Raw genomic sequence first — 21,416 nt, 5'->3', positions numbered from 1 at the left:
GGATTACAGGCACGCGCCACCATGCCCAGCTAATTTTTTGTATTTTTAGTAGAGACGGGGTTTCACCATGTTGACCAGGATGGTCTCGATCTCTTGACCTCGTGATCCACCCGCCTCGGCCTCCCAAAGTGCTGGGATTACAGGTGTGAGCCACCGCGCCCAGCCCATCTGAGGAATTTTTAACTGTTTCTCTATTTGATGCCCACATCAGTAATAAATCCAAATAGTAATAAAATCTGAGACTCTTTCAGGCAAGTTTATTTGATCATTTCTTATCCCAAATTTCCATATTTTTAGGAACTAGAAATCCCTACAAGTGGTTCAGGTCCACTAGTGGCCACTCTAGAAAAAACTTCAGGAGTTTATGCATGTTTCAGAGGGTGAATTGTATATGTCCACTTGACTAAAACATGAGATGCCCAGATATTTGGTTAAACATTATTCTGGTGTGTCTGTGAGGGTTTTTTCCTTTTTGATAAAATTAACATTTGAATTAATAGTAAACTGAATAAACAGATGGCCCTCCCCAATTTGGGTGGCCCTTGTCCAATCAGTTGAGGGCCTGAATAAAGCAAAAAGGCTGACCCCTCCCCTGGATAAGACAGAATTCCTCTTGCGGGGCTGTCTTCAAGCTGGGACACTATTCTTTTCCAACCTTCAGATCAAACTGAAACTTTGGCTTTTCCTGGATGTCAGGCCGGCCAGCATCAGAACTGGAACTGACACCATCACCTTTCCTGGGTCTGGCTCAACCTGCAGATCTTGGGACTTGCCTGCCTCCAAAATTACGCAAGCCAATTCCTTATAATAAATCTCTTTTGTCATAAGAAATTCTTGGTTCTATTTCTCTGAAGAACCCTGACTAATACATTAAAAACAACTTGGGAGAACACCCATTTCCAGAAGGCTCCTCTGACGCTGAATGCCAGACATTATGCAGCAGAGGCTGGGAGGTGTGACTCCCACCTCCCCACCTGAGGGCTAGGAGGCCTGCCCCTCCTCACAGCTCACAGTGCTTCCCAGGGAACAGAGAGTCAAATGCAGGATGTCTGAGCACGCTCGGGACCCTGGACCACTTGGCCATATTTGGGCTTAATCACTGTTGAGCCCAAGCTGCAACCTGTTAGTCAAAAAGATAGTATGCCCTCCAAGCACTGAGACAGAGGCGCCACCCCAACCTGCACAATTCTAGAGCTCCACTAACACCACTTGTACGTTCATTCCTGTAGGACAATCACCATGTGCCAGCTTGAGGCCCTCATTCCCCCTGCATGAGGAGTGCCTTCATGTCTAGAAGGAATTTGGACATCCAGACCACCGCTTGACCCACACCAGGGCAAAGCCAGGCCCACACAAATCCACAGAGGAGCAACAGGCAAAGCCTGCAAGTCTGGAAACTGCTCCTAAATAGAGCAGGGTGGGGTGGGGTGCAAATGGCACTGATCTGGTGACTGTTAAAATTGGGTGGCGGGGAATGTCTATCTGGGCATTCATTTTACCATTCTCTTTATTTTGTTGTGTTTATATGCTTTGTATGTTGATGTATGTTTTTATGTTGATGTATGTTTTAAAATCCTCATCATAAATGCTTAAATTTTATAAAAGGGTGGTTGACAAGGCATGTTACAAGGTCGGTGAGTGGCCTTGCAAGGTAGGCAGGGCTGTAAGCACAGGAGGTGGAGATCGGCGTGAGGTGGGTTAGGCTCCCTCACCCCTCCCGCCAGGTCAGGGATGGGCAGGGCAGGACGAATGGGCTCAAGGCTCTTTCTCTTGCTGCCAGTTTTCAGAGGCCTTTCCTGATGAGTGTGTTGTGGAGGCCTTCTCCTTGGGAAGACCAGAGGCATCCAAACCAAGACTCAAGGAGGGAGAGGCAGCACTAAACCCTGGGTGGTGAGGGTCTCTTTGGGATTCGACATGGTACACCCCAGGAGCACATTAGGAACTAAACCATGTACCTGGCATGGGCCAGCCTGTATTTCTGCCAGCCTGAAGCACAGCACACGCAGTCAAAATCAGCAGGGGGGGGCCACCAAGGCCAGAAGAGACATCTGCACTGCTCACTTTAATCCTAGAAAGATGCATGTGCAGGCCAGGCACAGTGGCTCATGACTGTAATCCAGCACTTTGGGAGGCTGAAGCAGGCAGGTCACTTGAGGCCAGGTGTTCAAGACCATTCTGGGCAACATAGGGAAGCCTACAAAAAGTAAAACAATTAGCCAAGCATGGTGGTGTGTGCCTTTGTGCAAGCTATTCGGGAGGCTGGGGTGGGAGGATCACTTGAGCCTAAAAGGTCAGTGCCATGATCATGCCCCTGGACTCCAGTATGGGTGATAGAGTGAGACTCCATCTCAAAAAAAATGCATATGCTAGGGAATAATGAATACAGTTGGCCCTCCAAATTCATGAAAATATTTTTTCAAAATACACGATAAAAATAAGAATACAAAAATAAAAATAACATAAATAAAACAATGTAGTATAACAAATATTTGTATAGCATTTATATTATAATAGGTGTTAGTAATCTAGAGATATTGTATTTAAAGTATGCAGCAGATGCGCATAAGTTATCTGCAAATACTGCACCAGTTTATATCAGGGACTTGAACATGCTCAAATTTTGGTATCCATGGGTGTCCTGGAACGAATCCCCCTCAGATCCTAAGGGATGACCGTACACAAACCCCTCATACTTCTCTTACATTTTGTCCATCTTCAGGAGGGGCAATAAGTCTTTGTGTGGGGCTGGGTCTTCCAGGCAAAGAATACTCAAAACAACCACGTTTTCATTGTTTCATCTTAAGCAATAAAAGACTTCTGTGACTCCTTCTTTGGTAAAAACTGTAAGAAGCCCAGAATATATAGTACCTCTGCTAAATACCACCTTAGGGGAAAATTCCTTGTCAACAGAGTTAGAACCATGTTTCAATTTTTTTGTTTGTTTTGGAAAAAAACAAAAAGTTTCTATTTGGGCAGTGGCACTGGAAATTTTTAATGTTTGCAAAGCAAAAGCAATATTGTCAGTAGATTGCCAAGCAATTATATTTAATGGAATTTGATAAAATGAAGTTTGTCAGAATGACCTCAGAGTAGAGAGCACTTCTGATGTGAGGCTGGGTGAAGGCCAAGTTCCAAAGTTTGAAGGGTTCATACAGGTTTACATTATTGAAATTTGGAACGGACTCTTTGCCTCTTTTTCTGCCTATTCAGTAGACAAAAGTGAGCAAAACCTGTTTTGGGGGGTTCTCCACTTTGGGAAAACCATGCATTTCAGATGATGTCCAAGGATGGCTTCAAGTCTGAAGTAAGTAGCATTATCACAATGAGCTCTTTGAACATTTTTCTTCTTGGTTTTGAGGAGATTCAGATATCCAGACAGCTGCTGGGGTGTCAGTCGCCCGGAAACTCCAAGGAGGACGGGGTAAGGCACCTGTTCAAGCTGTCTCCTCGACTTCCCTTTTCTGCAGCTTCTCCCTCCAGCATCTAGGCTTCACTGCAGATCCACACAAGCACCTGGGCTCATGGCTAGAAACCCAAATCTTCACTAGATGGCAGTGGCATTTGCCAGACCAGCTGTGGAGCAGATCAAGGCATGTCTGAACCCAGAATCCATAGATCATAGAATCCATGGATCTAACTAAGCTGCTGCCACCTGCCTTAAAAAGAGACCCCAGCCAGAGCTTCCATCCAGATCTGATAAGATGCTCACCTACCAAGAAGAGCAGTGGGGGTCCCCTTTTCCAGGCATGTCCGGTGGTACAGAAGGGCTGGGGTATATCTGGCACCTTCTCACCTACTCTCTTCACAAAGATGAAGAAGACCAGCATGGCCTGTAACCATGGAAACACAGCCATTTGGCCCCTGGTATCTTGCTGAGGGTCAAGTGGTCCAAACAGGGATGCCTAATCCCTCCCACCGTAGTGTAACTGGTGCCACTCGGCTTGTTTTATAAGCATGACTGCTCTGCAACTCTGAAGTGGTCATTCAGGAAAAAGTCACCAATTCTAGCACTGGGAGACACGAGCTAATGACACATCAGTGGACTCCTGTCACAGTGTTGCTGTTTTGGTGGGGAGGGGAGAGGCAAAATCATAATGTGGTCAAAATGGTTTGTTTTTCTTAACTTAATGGAAAATAAGTAATTATAAACTTGTAAGACCAAAACCAACTTGTAAGGCATATTGTACAGCTGCACACTCCCCCACACTCATCACACATCACACACACACACCACACACGCACACATCACACACACACATCACACATACACAAACATCTCTCTCTCTCTCTCTCACACACACACACACACTCACACACACACACTGGTCAACATCCACCCACTCAGTAGGCCTTTCCTCTGCTCATTGCCTCCCACCTTAAAGATATTATTTATCCACCACATATTGTAGTTCTTTTGTGATAGATTGCAAAATTGTTTTCTTGTCCTTTACCCAGGAAATACACATAACTGTTCATTTCTTTCTATTGCACCTGCAACCATTTTATTTATGAAATAAATAATTCACTAACTCTATTATCTTTGGGTATTTTCATTGAACATGCCGGCTCCTCCTTGTTGCTTCCCTCTGAGCCCCACTGTGGACTTCGGTCCTTGCACTGCAGGGTCCGGCCCTGGCCCCCAGGATCCAGCAGGTATCCACCAAGTGAGCATGCTCCTGATACTGTGGTGTGCTTCCCTGGTCTCACCTCTTCCAACTACATTAGATGTTGGAGCAAAAAACAATATCAATCCTGATGCCATTATTTCCACCTTGGCCAGGCCCCCAACCCATAGAGGCCAACCCAATCCTAGCACAACCCTGCCATCAACTTGCTGCAGGCAGGGACAGCCAGATCCAGAGAGGTGAGCTGACTGCTCAAGCCCCACTCTAAGGTGGCAGTGAAGCTGCAGCCCAGTGTACTGCCTCTCAGCAGTCCAGGACCTTCACCAGGCCAGGTGTCTGCTCTGATGGCCCCTATCCTGAGCCAAGCACTACAGGCCAGCAGCACTGGCGCATCCTGCAGGGCAGGCCTGTTGGCTGGAAAGCCAGTCTTGCAAGTGGGTTCACGTGTTTGCAGTCAAGGCTTTCTGTTCCCAGGACTCTGCTTTAGTGATATTAATCACATATTCCTCAAAACTATGACATACACTCAAAGGTAAGACATCGTGCGGAGGCAGAGGAGCAACCATCTGTTCTTTGTAGGACAAAATTTTCACCGTAGCTTATCTTTTTCTTAAACATGAATATAAAAGAAATGACTGAGATAATTGGGTATTTCTAGAAATATGACATTTCCTATTTTCTAACAAGAAAGAAAATGGCCCCCATCCAAAGTCATCACAAGTCATCTACCTGTGGGCTATGGGATGTGCGTGTTGTATGTGTATGTGGTATCTGTGTGGTCATGTGTGAGTGTGTGGTGTGCATGTACATATGTCTGGTGTGTATGTGTGATGTGTGTGAGGTATGCATGTGGTTTGTGTGCATGTGTGGGATGTGTATGTGCCTTTAAAACATCTATGCTGCGTCACATAAAAAGGGAGAATTCGCTATCCAGATCAAATTAATAACTATCTATTAATGTCAAAAGAAATTCTTAAACTATTTTTCAAACCATTTAGACTTTTACATGTGAGCCATCCATATTATAAGATTTTTAAACAATTTTGAGAAAAAAATCAACTTTTAAAATTCAACTCCACATCAAAAATAATTTTTCAGTCTAGAAGTAAAATAAAATTCTATATTATAATAGAATTGATTATAGTTATTTTAATATAGTTAAAATAACTCTTGAATGGTCTTTGCTCATAGTTACCAAAAGAATACAGCTCTGAGAAAATGAAAATTTAAGATATTTTTATACACTTGGTCAAGTGAAAAAAAATTGAGAATAAATTTTTGAGCTAATGTAATTTTTAAAGACCACCTATAAAAAGCAGTAGAGCATTTACAAATGAAGCAAATGATTTATACCACCCCAAATATCACTAGATGCACAAATGGGAGAAATAAAGTAATTTTGAAAGAGTCTTTGTAAAAACAAAGCTTTGTTCCAAATGGGGAACATATCAGGAAGGGTCCAGCAAATCAGGAAACAACGCAGAATTTTTCTGATCGTTAAATCTCCTATAAATAGCTCACCATTTTCACTGTCAGTAAACGTACAACACTCCATAAGCTGAAACCTATGTAAGTGCCCTGGAGCCGTCGCAGGTGTTTATGAATGGTGTAATCTGCTGGCTCACTGAAGCTGATGCTGTTAGAATGGCTCTGAGCAGCGGGCACCTAAAACCATTGCTTTTAAATTGGGCCTCCTGATTCTTGCCCTTGGCACTTGGGTCACTCCTAAATATGGTCGCTTCTTATCCTTTTGAAGTCTGTGCTGTGATGTGCTCTAAATAGGGGCCCTTCTTTTGGGGACCACACTGGGGCCAAAGGCAAACCCGGTGCAGCCCACACAGCATTGCCTCCTGATCCAGCCTCCGATGCCAGCAGGCAGTTTCAAAGGTGAATGTCAAGGCTACGCTTGTCTTCAGATGGCCCAGTGGTTCTTTAAAAGCGGAACCCCCGCCTCCTGTCCCCTGCACTGTCCGTGCTCCTCCCTACAGTTTCCCCACCGTGGATCTGAAGCTGGAGAAGGTGGAAGACCAGGATATTGCCTTTTGAACCTGCTAAAGACCAGCCGCCTCCTTGAGTGATTGGGGTCCTACCCAGTTTTGACTTTAGGATAAGATCATTTAAAGGTGGGCAGCACAATAATCAGTACTCATTTGTGTTTCTATCAGCCTTTAGGGAATATCAAATACTTTTAAAGTGGAAATTTAATGAAAATATTCATTGCTCTTTGCTTTTGGATTTTTCTTTTCTTTCAAGGGCATAGTTTCTTGTTCTTTCTCTTACGTCACCAAAAGAAAAAAAAGGAAATGTCAGGTATACATAGGGGAGTAAAAAGGTGCTGCCAATGAGGCCCAACTGAAAGGAATAGCAACCTCCAGGCAGTGAAGCTGCAGCCTTCCTGCGTGCATAGCCCATTCTGTTATTTAGCAGCAAACTCAATGATGGACCAATTAGAAGTGCTTTGAGCTTTGAATTCTAGTGTTGCTCAGGAATGTCTTCCATTTTTAAATTTTAGGCTCTTCATTAATTCACATTATAAGCTGTTGCTCAAGTAGTTTAATGTTTTCTAGATGATCAAAATTTACCAGACATCTGTATTTACAGGCCCTGTTCTCAGATTAGGTTGAAATATTTTTCAATTATAATTTGTTTGTGTAATATTCTAATATCACCTGTAAGTAGGTATTTCTTTGAGAAGGGAAAATCTATTATACAGTATATAAATTTTCTAGGAAACTAGAAAACATTTGAGGGCTTTATTTTTAATTAAGAAAAAAAATTACATTGAAGACAATAATTCATCCTTTCCCAAACCCTAAACCTTTAGATTTTACGACTGGTATCTACTCATATGATAAAGGCCCCTTTCTATCATCCAGAAATCTTTTAAAGTAAAGATACCAGTGGAACTATTCAAAAATTCTAAATAATGCCAATTTTTTTTTCAGTTTAATAATTTTTCAATAAAGTAAGTTCATGGTTTTAAACTCAACATGGGCAATGTGGGAATTTGCACATGTGCACCAACAGAGGGCCATGTGATCATTTGAATCAAACATGCACATAAGAAACTGTCCTTTAGTGCCTGGTTTTCTCTCTGCATGATTTCAAACTTCTCCGGAAAAGTGGAGGACACTGACTGAGTTTATGTTCACATCACACCACCATTCACAGCGGCCAGTGAACAACGAAGCAAACCATGGACAGTGCAGAGCCCTAATTAATCACACCATGCACCGCCACCCATTACTGCAACCCCTTAAATATGACAACACAAAGTAATCCCAAGACACAGATAAGCTCTGTGCAGATCCAGCCCTTTGACTATGAATACTGCTGCTGATGCTGCCGGTAAGCCACAAACGTACAGCAACAGATTGTCGGTGGAGAGCTGTCTTATTTTAGTACATTCATCATGATTTTGCCACTTTTGACCTTTCAAACTGGATGCCTGCCTTCTTTCTTTACAAAGCCAAAGCAAAGCTCTAAGCAAAGTGATTAAAACAAAAATTGAAAGGCAAGTTTGAGAATTCTCCCTCAATTTGAAAACTGCTCTGTTTAATATGACAGGTACAAAAAGCTTTGCCAAGGTCTATTCGTCTATTCGAAATGTAGCCTTTTTAAAACAGCAATTATACTCACACTCTAGAAGTCAACACAACCTCAAAGCCACCAGGGGTTTTCGTTTGTTTGTTTGCTTGCTTTGGTTTTTTTCTTTTTGTTTTTGGCCCCTGGTTACATAATTTAAACAAGCAAAACAAGAAGAATCTTCAGTTCTCTTAAAATAAACTCAACCAAATATGTATATTTTATGTTCATTTATATCCCTTTGGTAAAATAAAATAATTATACTTAGAAGCTAAAATCAAGATTAAATTAAAAGGCAGACTGAAAAGGTGACGAGGCCGTCTTCTAAGACCAATGGTCACATTCGTCTCTAAGTACTTTTTATATAGTTAAAGGCAACCCATAAAGTTAAATATTTCTGTTAATGTTTTGGTTCCAAAATTACCACATATTGCATTTTAACCTAAGGATATGTTCTGTTGGATTTTTAAACTGGAATCTGCAGCATTTACGGAATAGACATCCTGCAGTTTTCTCAGTGTTATTGAGGACACCGAGGGGATAGAGTTTGTGTCTCATTTCTTTTTCAATATAAAGCCATGCCTTGGAGTGGCAGGATTGTAATACTGCAACTTCCAACCTTAACCCCTTGTTCAGGGGAGGTCTGTTTGGCTGTGGAGGCTGGTAAAGCTCGGGGCTGCCCAACGGACAGAAGGAAATAACCGCGTGGCAGATTACTTGCACGCTGCTGTGAATTTTTCCTTAAATATCATAGCACGCTTGCATAAGGGTGGAATTTTATGGACTACATCGTGATTTTATCATCTTTGTGTTGGAGGAAAAAAACTCCTTTCCAGCCTGTGGCTTCTAGCTCAGCGCCCTCGTTCCTTTTTAGCACATTTAAATGGAAGACTACAGTCACCAGAAAAGTAGTCCCAGAATTCTTGTTCCGCTGCTGTAAACCAGAATCTTTCCTTAAGGAATGAAAGACAAACCCAAAGAAAACCTGGCCTGGGTGAGAAAGTAGAGCCCGTCGAAGAAAAAGCAACACAGCATTTGGCCTGCTCTGCAAGGAGCTGGGAATTCTTGCTGCGGGGAGAAGAAGGTGCCCACCCTCCCGCCGGGGAAGACACAGCAGGAGTAGGGCCACTCCGTGCTCTCTCCTTCCCGGGGCTGCCCAGGTCTCCGCAGCGTGTTTCCTAGATACTAGGCAGGCCGGACCCCCGCTGTCCAGGACTGGTCGCCCACGACACGGGCCGGACATCTGGTAAGCCAGGTGGCAAAGGTGTGCCAAAAAAGTGGAGCCCAGGGAAAATCGGGACCAAGCGGGTCACCCGAGTGGTAAACCTTTTCCCAAAGGATGCGGGAAAAGCGCATTTGTAGTTCCCTCCTCACCGCTGTCAAGCTAGCTGATTACTAAGGAGTGCGCATTTTCTTGCCTCTAACGTGACAGTCGCGGGTGCGCCCAGCACCCCGGGCTTCAGGGAAGGAAAGAGTCTGCCCCGAACTGGCCCCCACCCAGACCCGGGGACCCCCGACCCCCAGGGCGGCCCGCTCCCGCACCCACCTTGACCACGTAGGTGACTCCGGGCCCCAGCACCTGATCGCTGGCGTGCGGCGCCCCCCGAGGGGGCCTGGGCAGCGGCTCGTCGCCTGGCCGGCCTTTCCTGGCGGTGTTCATGGCCGGGGCGCGGGGCGCCGGGGGCGCGCTGCCGTCCGGGGCGGCCAGGCTGGGCGCGCTGCAGCTGCCGGAGAGCCGCGCGCCCGCCCGCTCCCGGGCGGCCGACGACAGGCCGCGGAGGCCGGAGCTGGAGAGTTTCAGGTGGGACACCTTGTGGAGCAGGTGGCCCAGGCTGCCGGGCCCATCGTCGGGCGCCTTGCGCAGCGCTTCGCCGGACACCAAGTAGGGAGCCGCCGCCGGGGTCGCGCGCGCCGCCGAGACCTTGCCTCCGCCGCCGCTCACCGACAGACTGTGGAGAAGGTCATCGACCGATGTCACCGAGTCATTCCTGAAGCGGTTGTACTTGGTGCGTGGAAGCATGCCCCTCCGTGGGCTCGCTGCATCCGCCCGGGCGCTGCTGGTGCCGGCCCCGGCGCGGGCTGCCGCGCATAGCAGGCGAGCCACTGTCCCCGGAGCGGGACGGAGAGTGGGGGCTCCGGGACAGCCTTCTGGAGAGGGAGAGCAGAGCACGAGGATGGTGCCCTCCCACCATTAAAAACCAGCACAGCAACGGTCGCGCAGCCCCGGCCCGGGAGACCGCTGCTTGGGGTTGCACGTTTGCTTTGCAAAAGTCATAGTTGCCTCTGATGGAGCGCCCAGCTGCTTGGGGCTGCTCACAGCAAAAGCATGACTCACTCTGAGAGGAGACCCTTCTCAACAAAGGCTCGGTGAGCACTGCAAATCACTTCCTGTAGCAGAAAAAAAAAAAAAAAAAGGAAAAAAGAAGAAAAAACGACATCCACCCGCTGACAGCACACTAGAGCCAATCAATTCTCAAATTTCCTTTTTCTACCTTCCCAGAGATTTCCTTCCAACCTTTGATTTTTCACCTTCCCATCCCCCTCACTCTGCATTTGTGCCAAAGGTAAATCCAATCCAGTTCCTTCAAATCGTCAAATGAACTTTCTGAAACCCATTATTCTGTTAGGTTTTGCTCGTCCCTGCTCAGCCCATCTGTGTGAGCCTGTAAAAGTGTCTAACAGCGATGCGTTAAAATGTGACGAAGGCTTTTTAAGAATCAGATCTTCAGCGAATCCTGATGAATCCTGACTTGGAAGGCAGCAGGAATTTTTAAATAGAAAAAACAAAAAGGATATTCACCCCCAGGTGAACATAAAATACCAGTTTCCTGGGTTTTTCTTTTTCTTTTCAAATGAACAGAGCAGCGATGACAAGTGTCTTTGTGGCAATGCAGTTCCTCAAAAAAAAACAAAATCTGCATATGAACTTCTGCACAGTGCCAATCAAGGGGTCTTCCCTGCTAATTTACAGCAGTCTTTCTCAGCCAGGGTTAAGTTGAATATCCACTTCCAAAAAAGAATAGTGCTGCTTTGACGAGTGGCTACAGGCTCCAGAAATCCATTCCAAAAAAGGGGCTGCATTTGAAGCTTTATCCCTACTGAATGTGTTTAAGGTCTGGAAAAACGCCTAAGAGATGCTGCAAATACATTTCAGTGTTCCTTCGGTTGCTGCTTGCAACCCTGCAGTCAGCAAGGAAAAAATGCAGCTGTTCTCATTGCACATCAAATCCGCAGGGGGGAAAATATGCCTTCTTTTCAGGAGTCAGGCTCGGGCTTGCAAGTAAAATGCACAGGCCTTCTTCCTCTCAGTTAGGAGAGCAAGGCTTTCGCCGTCCCCAAAGGTCTGCCCGAGACTGAAGCTGACTCTTGACCTCAGTGGGCTCTGCCAGGCTTCCTCATGCATTTAAGATCACCTGCTCCACAGTGAAACACTCACTGTCAAAGTTTTCCCGCAACTTCCGAGCAAGAGAATAAATTCACCTCTAGCGCACTCTCAGGTCACCCTGAGTCCTCTCACGCCCATGACCGAACATGTGGGGCAGGTGAGGTCCCCAGTCTTGAACCCTGCTCTGCGGAGCAGCGTTTAAAGAGCACCACTCATGGCGGGCGAGCGGGTGAGGCCAACCACTAGGACGCAGGAGCGCAGAGGAGCCGCGGCGTCCCCGGCACAGGAAGCGCGTCCCCACGGCTCGCCTCCTGTGCCGCAGCCCTAGCAGAACAGCCACACGGCCCTCATTTGTTCCCTTCCCCTGGCTTGCATAGCAACAGCAATTGCACACCCCATAGAAGATTTTGATGGTTATCAGAGTCCTCCCCAGATCTGAAGCGAAACAGCCCTATCATTCCCAAAGCGAGATCTTCATTAGATGCAGACAAAAACAGCAAAATGTGAATGAAATGCTGTTTGTGTGAATGAAAAGGCTAGCGAGCGAGCCAGCGTTTCTGTGAATGAAGCAGGGCCTTGCAGCCGGTGCCAGGCAATCCCCTGGGCTCCAGCGGCCTCAGCCAATGAGCGGCCGCCCCGATGACTCATTCAACAAAGGCTTGCTCAATAGTGGAAGATTCCATTTCAATCAAAGGCGGGATCTTTTATCCAACGGCAGTGTGGGAAAAAAAAATAAAAAGAAAAAACCACCCAGTGGATTACAAAGATACGGGGAGGAAGAGGCCAGCTGCTATGGAGAGGAAAAGCTAGTTTTGCAAGGGAATTCGAGATCCCTTGGTCAGGTCTGAGTGAGAAGAGGGTCTCTCTTGGAGGTGAGCTGTGCCCCTAAACTTTCATTCAGCCGTTCATTTACATCAAGGAGCAACCATGAATGTGCCACTCGTTCAGCTTTTATTATGAATGCACATTGAATGCACGTTCAAAACCTGGGTTCCTAGCCCTTGATTCTTTTTTGTGAAAGGCATGTCGAACACCTGTGCACGTTCTGAGGCTCCAGGAAGGAAAAAAAAATCCGAAGCTAGGCTCTTAACCCTTTAGCCAACAGGAGACTTTTATTTCTTTAATTATGAGGCCAGTGGAGGGAAATTGGTCATTTTAAAATATAAATAGCAATATAAATGTACTATATGTGAAAAGATATATAATCAGAGAGGGAAATTAATATTCCAAGAACACAATAGTACTGTAAAACCTCACTTACCTGGAAAATAGTATCAGTGTTTTGGAACGTAGCAGAAAGGTGGAAAAAGAAAAACCCGAAGGCCTCTCAGCATCAGAAGGAGGCTGTGCTCCCCACGCAGAAGCTCACACACCCTACGCATGAGAAAGCCCTTTGCCCTTTCTGGGAGCTGTTTGTGTTTATTTTAGACCCTGTACCAGAAAGCCCACGTATCTGCTTGATCAACATAAAGACAGATGAGAGAGGAGATGGCTGGCACAGAAAACGCTAAATGTAAATGACATTTTCTGATGCTGGCTTGCTTGATAGCTTTCTGACAACGTGGAAGGAAGCAGGATAAAAACTCCATTTTCAAGTCAGCCTTGAGATTCACCAAAGCTACGCAGTCTGGAGTCATGTACAGTGAGAGCATTTCCCGCATGTTGTGGTTTTTCTTTTTTAAATCAATGCTCAAACACATATTTGCTTTCTATGGCTGCCATAACAAATTACCACAAAATCAATGGCTTAAAATAACACAATTTATTTTCTTCCAGTTTGTAGGTAAGAAGTCCAAATGGGTCATGCTGGGATCCAGCAAGTGTGTGGGCAGAGCTGGTTCCTCTAGAGGCTCCAAGAGAGAATCCACAAATGTCTGAGAATGTGCCATGAGCTGGGCCCTGGGGAAGGTGGTTTTGCCTTATGGAAGGCAGAAAATCTGAAATTAATGTTATAACCTAGTTAAGGCTATGTGAATTTTTAAATACATGTAAGATACAAAAACTGACCGAAGGAGCAAGATCAACCTGAGGATGCAGAGGTGACCCCTGACCTCAGAGGGAATCCTCCAGGTGGACTCCACAGGAGGAGACTGCGTGGGTAAGGGATCCAGGCCTGAGCAGCCAAGAGTCTCCCAGAATCCCTGGTAGGTTGGTTGGGTTGGAGGAGGAGGTCAGGAGGCTGGGCACTCAAAGAGGCTTGAAGGGGTGATGTGGTTTGGATGTGTGTCCCCTCCACATCTCATGTTGAAATGTGACCCTCGGTGTTGGAGTTGGGGCCTGATAGGAGGTGACTGAATCATGAGGGTGGATCTCTCATGAATGGATTAACACCATTCCCTTGGTGATGAGTGAGTTCTCCCTTGGAGCTCACATGAGATTTGCTTGTATAAGAGAATGTGGCGACTCCCCTCTCACTCTCTCTATTGCTTCTGTTCACACCATGTGAGACTCCTGCTCCCCCTTCACCTCCTGCCACAATTGAGGCCCTCACTGGAAGCCAAGCAGATGCCAGCACCATACTTCCCGTACAGCCTGCAGAACCATGAGCCAAGTAAACCTGTTTTCTTTATAAATTAGCCTCTGGCATTTCTTCATAGCAATGCAACAGAAGGACATAGGGGCTTGAGCGGGGGTCACACAGTCAGTTTTGCCTTTATGAAGACCACTTTGCTGGTGACTTGGGGTGGCTCTGGGAAGTGGAAAGGAGTGGGAGATAACAGGACAAGTTAAAAAGAATGAGGGCTTGAATAAAAGCAAGAGCAGTGGAGCTGGAAAGAGAGGGACAGATTCAAGGTAGCTGGGACAGTAAAGGATCTGTCTCTGTGATGAGGAAGTGTGAGAGAGAGTGAGGCTAGGTAGGCTGTCTGCAACCAGAAGCTGACACAGATTCTGGGGTGCAAAATGCTTATTAGGGATCAAGCTCCACGAAAAGCAGGGGAGGCTGCAGGTGGAGCAGAGGCAGAAGTGGGCTATGACCCAGGTCCCACACACCTCAGTCCTGCCGAGAGATCTGGACAAAGAGTGCCATCCACAGAGAGTGTCCCCTGGCCTGCAGGGCCCCTCATTCACTCTCACACACCCCCTCACCCTCTCCTCCATTCACCTCCTTAGTGTGAGCTGCCCAGAGAGAAACAGCCTCCAGCAGGTGGCACCCTGCAGCTGAGCCCCCCCCAGAAAAAGTTGAAGTGAAGGCTGCTTGCCCCGGCACCCTGAAGCCCAGCCTCTTCCAAGGAGAGGAATGCCAAGCAAAGCCCCGTGTTTCTAACTTGGACCATTGGGCTGAGTTGAGTGTTAGCCATGAGGATGAAGAGCACAGGCTGGGCTTTGAATGTGTGTGAGGGGTGAGGATCTTCCGTGTCACAATGGCCAGCGCTGAAGAGCAGTCAGAGCTGGAAGTGGAAACTTGGAAATGCCAGACTTTCCAGATGGGAGCTAAGAAAAAATGGTCAGAATTTGGAGGATAAATATGGAAACCTGGTTTGATGGATGCGATGGAAGAGACTTTCAAGAAAAAAACCAGTGATAGTTAACAAGTACAGTGATGACAGTCACAACCACCTTGACTGAGTGTCCCTAGGCACCAAAGCATGCCTGTTCTAGATAGATACAGATAAATGATTTACAGCCTATTTTGGATGATAAGAAACCGGGGGGCAGAGGAGTCACAAAATGAGCCAGAGCCACACTGGGTGAGTGATACGGTTTAGATGTGTGTCTCTGCCCAAATCTCAGGTTGAATTGTAATCCCCAGTGTTGGAGGTGGAACCTAACAGGAGGTGATGGATCTGGGGGCAGTTTCTAATGGTTTAGCTGTCCCCCAGTGCTGTCTTGTAATAGGATCCTCACCAGATCTGGTTGTTTAAAAGTGTGCAGCACCTTCCCACTTTGCTGTCTCTTCATCCTGCCCCTGCCACATAGATGTACCTGCTTCCCCTTCACCTTCCACCACAATTGTAAGTTTCCTGAGGCCTCCCCAGCCATGCTTCCTGTACAGCCTGCAGAACTGTGAGCCAATTAAACCTCTTTTCTTTATAAATTACTCAGTCTCAGGTATTTCTTTATAGCAGTGTGAGAACAGACTAATACAACGAGGAACTGACAGAGTAGTCTTACTCCAGCATCACCCCGATTCACACAGCTTGTGTAAGGTACCTGCTGAGCCCCATCCTCAGCAGGTGTTGATCAGCCATTACTGGACATCTTAGCAATGGGGATGGAGTGGCTTCCACTTAGGTAACAGGATGGTGCGAGCTGAATGAGATAAGAAATGAATGAAAAGATCATACTTTCCAGAAGATGGAATAAAATGAAAGGTAGGGCATAGGCCAATAGCCAGCAGTATAGCAGAGAGTACAAAGCAGGGGATGGAAGAGTTAGGAGTGTGTTTAGGGGCAGGCAGCAGAGCAGAGTAGGAGAAATCAATGCAGGAAGGAGGACAGGTAAAGAACATGGGTGATTCTTGCCCTGTGGGAGTGGTGGGACATCTCATCCTCTGGAAGAAGGGAGGACTTGATGAATAGATTATTCAGGGTCCAAAGTAGGAAACAGGAGTCCCTTCCCTTTGAAGTGGTTCAAAAGCAAAGACTTTAATATAAGAGACATAAAAATGGGGTTAATGTAGCCCAAAAGGATGGTGATATACCAGGGATTCACAAGACTCAGAGGCCATCTCCAGCTTTAGGACCAAAGGAACAGAAAGGAAATTGAGTCACTGGAGCCAGTAGAATTCCAGCTGGAATTTTGGAGAGGAAGCTGTCAGGAGCAGCTCAAGTTTCAGAGGGCAAAAGATACTGACAGAGAGGAACACACGGAGAGGAAATACTCAGCCTGCCTTTTTCCCCACTCTTATCTCCTGTGCCTCCCATTGGCCACAGCCATGGGAAGCCAGAGGTCCAGGGAGCTTGGTGATGGGACCATGGGGAGGGGAAGCCCCTAGGCACAGAGCAGACTGGGAAGGCTGAGGGGAAGTGCATGCTGAGTGTGTCTGCACGTCAGTTTGTCTGTGGCCATGGTAGGAAGCTCAAAGTTTTTACGTCTGATTTGGATGTTACACCTGATTTTCACCATGAATAAAAGGGAGGAGTGTACTTAAAGAGTGAGAGAATTTCATTTCTGTAAGGCATTTGAGTTGCAGGTGAAGGTACAGAATGGCTGCTGAGGGGGACGAAGTGCTGCCGATGCATCAGGATGAGCAAGGGATTGCTGCCTGGCACCACGAACCAGCCACAGAGAGGAGCCCAGACATGGGCATCCATCTGCCCGTGTATGAAATGGAAGATAGTGAATCGTTAGCTACACGGTCCATTCCAGGACGAAGGCACAGGAGGGAGGGCATGGAGGGCACAGCCGGCGGAAGTCAGGAATGGATGTGGGGCGGAGAAGGATAGGATGGCCACTGAGGGAAGATCAGGCAGTGCTCTCAAAGCCCTGAGAAGGCTGCAGCCTGGGGCCTTGGGGTGCACATCGCAGAGAGGTGCATGGGAGCAGGTCCCTAATGGTGCCTCTTGAGGTGTTGGTGGGGAGAAGGACCAGCCTCACCACAGTGCTGAGGGCTTGGGAGTCCCAGTTTTGTTGAAGCCAGAGATTGGGACCATCCGGAGAGGAGGCAGAAACAGAAGAGAGCTTCTCCAGAGCAATGTGGGAAGAGTGAGAGAGCTGGGCACTCAGGGAAGAGCAAATGAGGGCACAGGTTGTTTAGAAGACAGAAGAGTCACACCTCGTATTGACAGTAGAGGGAGGGGTTCCCAGGCAGAGGGGCAGATGTATGCTTTGCAGGGACCCTCAGGTGAGCACACGCCCATTCCCCACTGTGGGAGTGGGAGAGCAGGACTAGATGTAGGAATACCTGAGGTTAAGAATATCCTAGAAGAGGGCTTCCAACAGTGGAACCCAATGTTTCAGCACCAAGGAGAGCTTCTCACAACTGGAGGCCAGGGCCTGGCTCCCTGACCTCAGAGAGGGGCTTTGAGCCTCAGCCAGCTCCAAGGATGGGCCAGAGCGCTGGCTCATCAGGCTCCAGTGCCCTCCATAGTCTGTATTTCTAAGGTTCCAATGATCTAAGTTTCAAATTATCATTCCTCCCTCCAAACAGCTTTAACTCCCCACATACACGTGAGAGTTGGGGTGAGGGCTACAGTTCCTCAAAGGCTGCTGCTCACTGGGCCTGGCACCATGCTGAGTGCTTCCTGTGGGTCCATTATTCCTCATGACCCTACCATGACAGTCCTATTACCACCCCATTTTCCAGATGAGAACAATGAGGCCAGTAGAGGCCAGGTGACTTTCTAGGGTGACAGGGCTAGCAGGCAACAGAGCAGGGAGTCACAGCAAAGCCAGCCTGGCCCAGTGCTCCCATAAAGATAATCATACAAAGAGGGTCCTCATACCAGCTCTGCCACTGCTCAGTTCCCACCCTTAGGGAGGGAGAAAAAAAAACACAGCCTACCACTGCCTTACACCGTTGCCATGGTTATCAGGCAGCATAACACAAGGGCCATGCGGGCTCAGTATGAGGTGTTTTTATTATTATTGGGGAAAGATCGACGTGTCACTGCCTGCTTTTACCATAAAGTAACACTTTACAATTGTATATGCGTAAGGGCCACAAAGAGATGTTATGATTTAGGAATACAATGAAGAAGACTTCAATCAAGCTAGACAACATATCCACTACCTCAAATATTTCACATTTAAGTCACTGCCTACTTCACATACAGAAAGGGGACAAAGTAAATCTTGGGAGAAGTCTATCCCCAGGCCCATGCTGGCCTAGTTAGAGGAGATAAGATAGGGGAGGAAGACAACAGAAACACTGAAAAGCAGACAATGCTAGGAAATCAATTCTTGTTTCAATAGGAAGAATCCCAAGGGACAATTCCTCAGAAAAAGAAGAGGGAATGGCAAGAATTTGCACTGTACAGTATAGCTAAGAGACCACGGTGTGCTCAAAAATAGTTGCTACATTGAAATATGTAAGAACCTTATTTCATTTGTAAAACAATGAATTACAGCTTTTCCTGAAGAAAAAATGTTCATTTAGAAAAATTTAAATGAGACTCTATTCCTTTCAGCTCCTTGACTATATGCGTACTTACTATATGTATCTGAGGAAACAATTTCATGTTTCTCATTTTCCAACTAAATCACCTATTTTAGATACTTCTCGTTTTATAATATAATCTCCACAAATATATTTCACGGCTGAATAGTAGCCCGGGGAGTCAAGGATGATCACTCTCTTAGACCCCCTGCTGTCAAGGGACAGTTAGTTTTTTCTGACTTACCAATACTGCAAATGTTGACAGAAAAGACAGGCTTTGCACATGCAGCTTGTGTTATATCCACTGAATGATTTCCGAACCTAATTCACAAGGAAATGAACATTTCTGCACCTCTGGATTGATGCTGCTAAATGTTTGATCGGTTTTCACCACTGGCAGTAATCACTAGGAGCATATTAATTTTCCTGCAACCTCAGCAGCTTTAGTTTTTGCTATCTTTGCTGTCTTCATAGTTGCAAATGGTGTTTCATATTGAATAGTTGTAATATGGTTATTCAAGAGTTTGTGGCTTCTGATTGGTGGAAGGAATGTCAAATTTCTGACAACATTCAACTGGTTGGCTCGAAGCAACAGGGTTGAGATTTACCAGACCTCGGTGGGGGGCAGTATGCCTGTGCACTTGAACCTTGCTTAACTCTACCTACACCTTTCATCAACAAACGACTGCCCCACTGCAGTCTAGCTTGGGTGAGTGACAGCCTGCCTCTAAATATATGTATGTATTCATATAATATTACAGATGAATACATATATTAATTTATAATTATAGAAACATGTTTATTTATAATTATATAATATATTTTTAAAATTATTTCAACTAAAAAAATTTTTAGGGGCCTGCTCTAAACTTGAGTCTCAGTTCTGGAGGCACAGTAAGGTTTAAGCTACTTTTAATTAGATCATTTCTGTTGGACTCCATGTGAGTTTTCCCTATAGCTGCCAAATGTTTACCATTTTTATCTTTCTTGATAAATATTTTTGTACATATAATTATGTGTAATATGGTTACCTTGTGTGATATAATTTAAACATATTATATAAGATGCTATGCATTAGAATATATACATAATTATATATCCTTATATGTAACCTATATTGGTATAATATTTATGTATATTAATGACATGAATTATTTCACTTTCATATGGTTAATTTATGTGCATAATTATATATTCCTATGCATAGAAAGCCTACATTGGTACAATATTACATGTGTTCTATTTGTCTTTCATATGAGAATCAGTAACAGTGACACGGGGACATCAGTCTGTAGATAGCAGACACTCCAGAAAGGCCTTCACCACCTGAAGAACTTAGAGAAGCAGAGACCATCAAGCCTCTGTGTTTCCCACTGCAAGCCATGAGCAACCATTCCATATTCCGTGGTTCTCAAACCTAAGCAAGTTTCCAAATGCCCCTGCAGGCTTTTGACCCACAGACTACTGGGTCCACCCCAAGGTTCCTGACTGAGTAGGTGTGGGGTGGCTCCCAGGTGATGGCAGTGAGACTCAGTTGATTCCCACCTAAACAAGGCCTTCTGAATGCTCAGCCACCATGCAATTCCATAGTTTCAAACCAAAAACAAAATTTCTGGACACATTCCAAGCAAAGGATAGAACAGACTGAACACATATGCCTGCCCAGAATCTGGGGAACAGCAAGACGGTCAGCCTTGAGAGGGCTCACAAGACAAAATCCTAGCGAAGCTGCTGACATGGCAGCTTTGTGGAGCTCAGGAGAACCCTGTGATGCAAAGTCCCTCTGCAAAAAGAGTTCCCAGCGCTGGCCACATCTTAATTTAAAAAGCCAAGAATTTAAACCAAGAACCCCTCAAAATAACAGGAATAGCCAAAAATATGTGCCAGGTACTCTTCTAAGTACTATAAATGTGTTTTCATGCTAATGATGTTGGTACTATCATCACCCCTGTTTTACAAATAAGAAGACTGAGGCATGGAGCAGCTAAGCAACCTGCCAAGGTCACAGCCAGTTAAGACTATAGCCAGGACCCAGCTCCAGGCTGAGCTGTGAATGATTCTGACTCCAGGCTGAGCTGTGAATGATTCTGACTCCAGGCTGAGCTGTGAATGACTGACCTCTGCAGCTTTAGAAATGAGCAACACCAGGTATCTGGGAAGTGCGTGCAAAGGCAGGGGAGGTGCTAAAATGAGGAGGCTTGGGTGGAAGTCTGTTTAATAAACAGTTTGATCTCCCTGGCCCTCTTCCCACTCTACACATCCAGGCCATAGGTGCCCACTAGTATGATTCCATTTATTTCTATGAAACGTTTACACAAGGCAAATCTATTGAGACAGAAAGCAGATCAGTACATACCTGAGGTTTGGGTGAGGGCAGGATCAGGAGGGGAACTTTTGGGGTGATGGACACATTTTAGAACGGGATTGCGGTGGTGGTTTTAAAATCCTGTAAGTTTACTAAAAAATATTGAATCGTACACTTTGAATGAGTCGATTTTATAGCATGAACTCATGCCTGAAAAAAACCTGTTTTAAGAAAAGGTGTGTGAAAATACATTTATCAAAAATAGAAACTAAGATGTTACTTTATGTAAAGCCACTTCCATTGTGTTTCTTCCAGTGATATTATGGGCCAGGCCTGATAATCATTTGTTTCTCATGCAAGTTGTGACATCAAGTCAGCTGCCCTGAACCTTGCTAGCCACATAGCTGTTGGGGTGGAGTGTCGTGAGGTAAGGAGGAAGAGAGCTGACAAAATAAAGGATCTGCAACTTTAGAAAAA

At 45.9% G+C, this 21,416-nt stretch overlaps 1 protein-coding gene across 2 annotated transcripts in view; it reads right to left on the bottom strand.

The window, feature by feature from the left end:
* Window positions 1–12,222, bottom strand: part of SHC3 (SHC adaptor protein 3) — a 164,552-nt gene extending 152,330 nt beyond the window's left edge. For both annotated transcript variants that reach the window (XM_017528478.2, XM_017528479.2), the window contains exon 1: window positions 9,757–12,222. In XM_017528478.2, coding sequence (XP_017383967.1) covers window positions 9,757–10,230 — 474 coding nt within the window. In that variant the 5' untranslated portion in view covers window positions 10,231–12,222. The remainder of the gene's footprint in view (window positions 1–9,756) is intronic.
* Between the last annotated feature and the right edge of the window lie 9,194 nt (window positions 12,223–21,416).

This window comes from Cebus imitator, unplaced genomic scaffold, assembly GCF_001604975.1.
Source record: "Cebus imitator isolate Cc_AM_T3 unplaced genomic scaffold, Cebus_imitator-1.0 Scaffold53, whole genome shotgun sequence".
NCBI classification, from domain to species: Eukaryota; Metazoa; Chordata; class Mammalia; order Primates; family Cebidae; genus Cebus; species Cebus imitator.
Note: the sequence above shows the minus strand (reverse complement) of the source record. Positions and strands in the feature narration are given on the sequence as shown.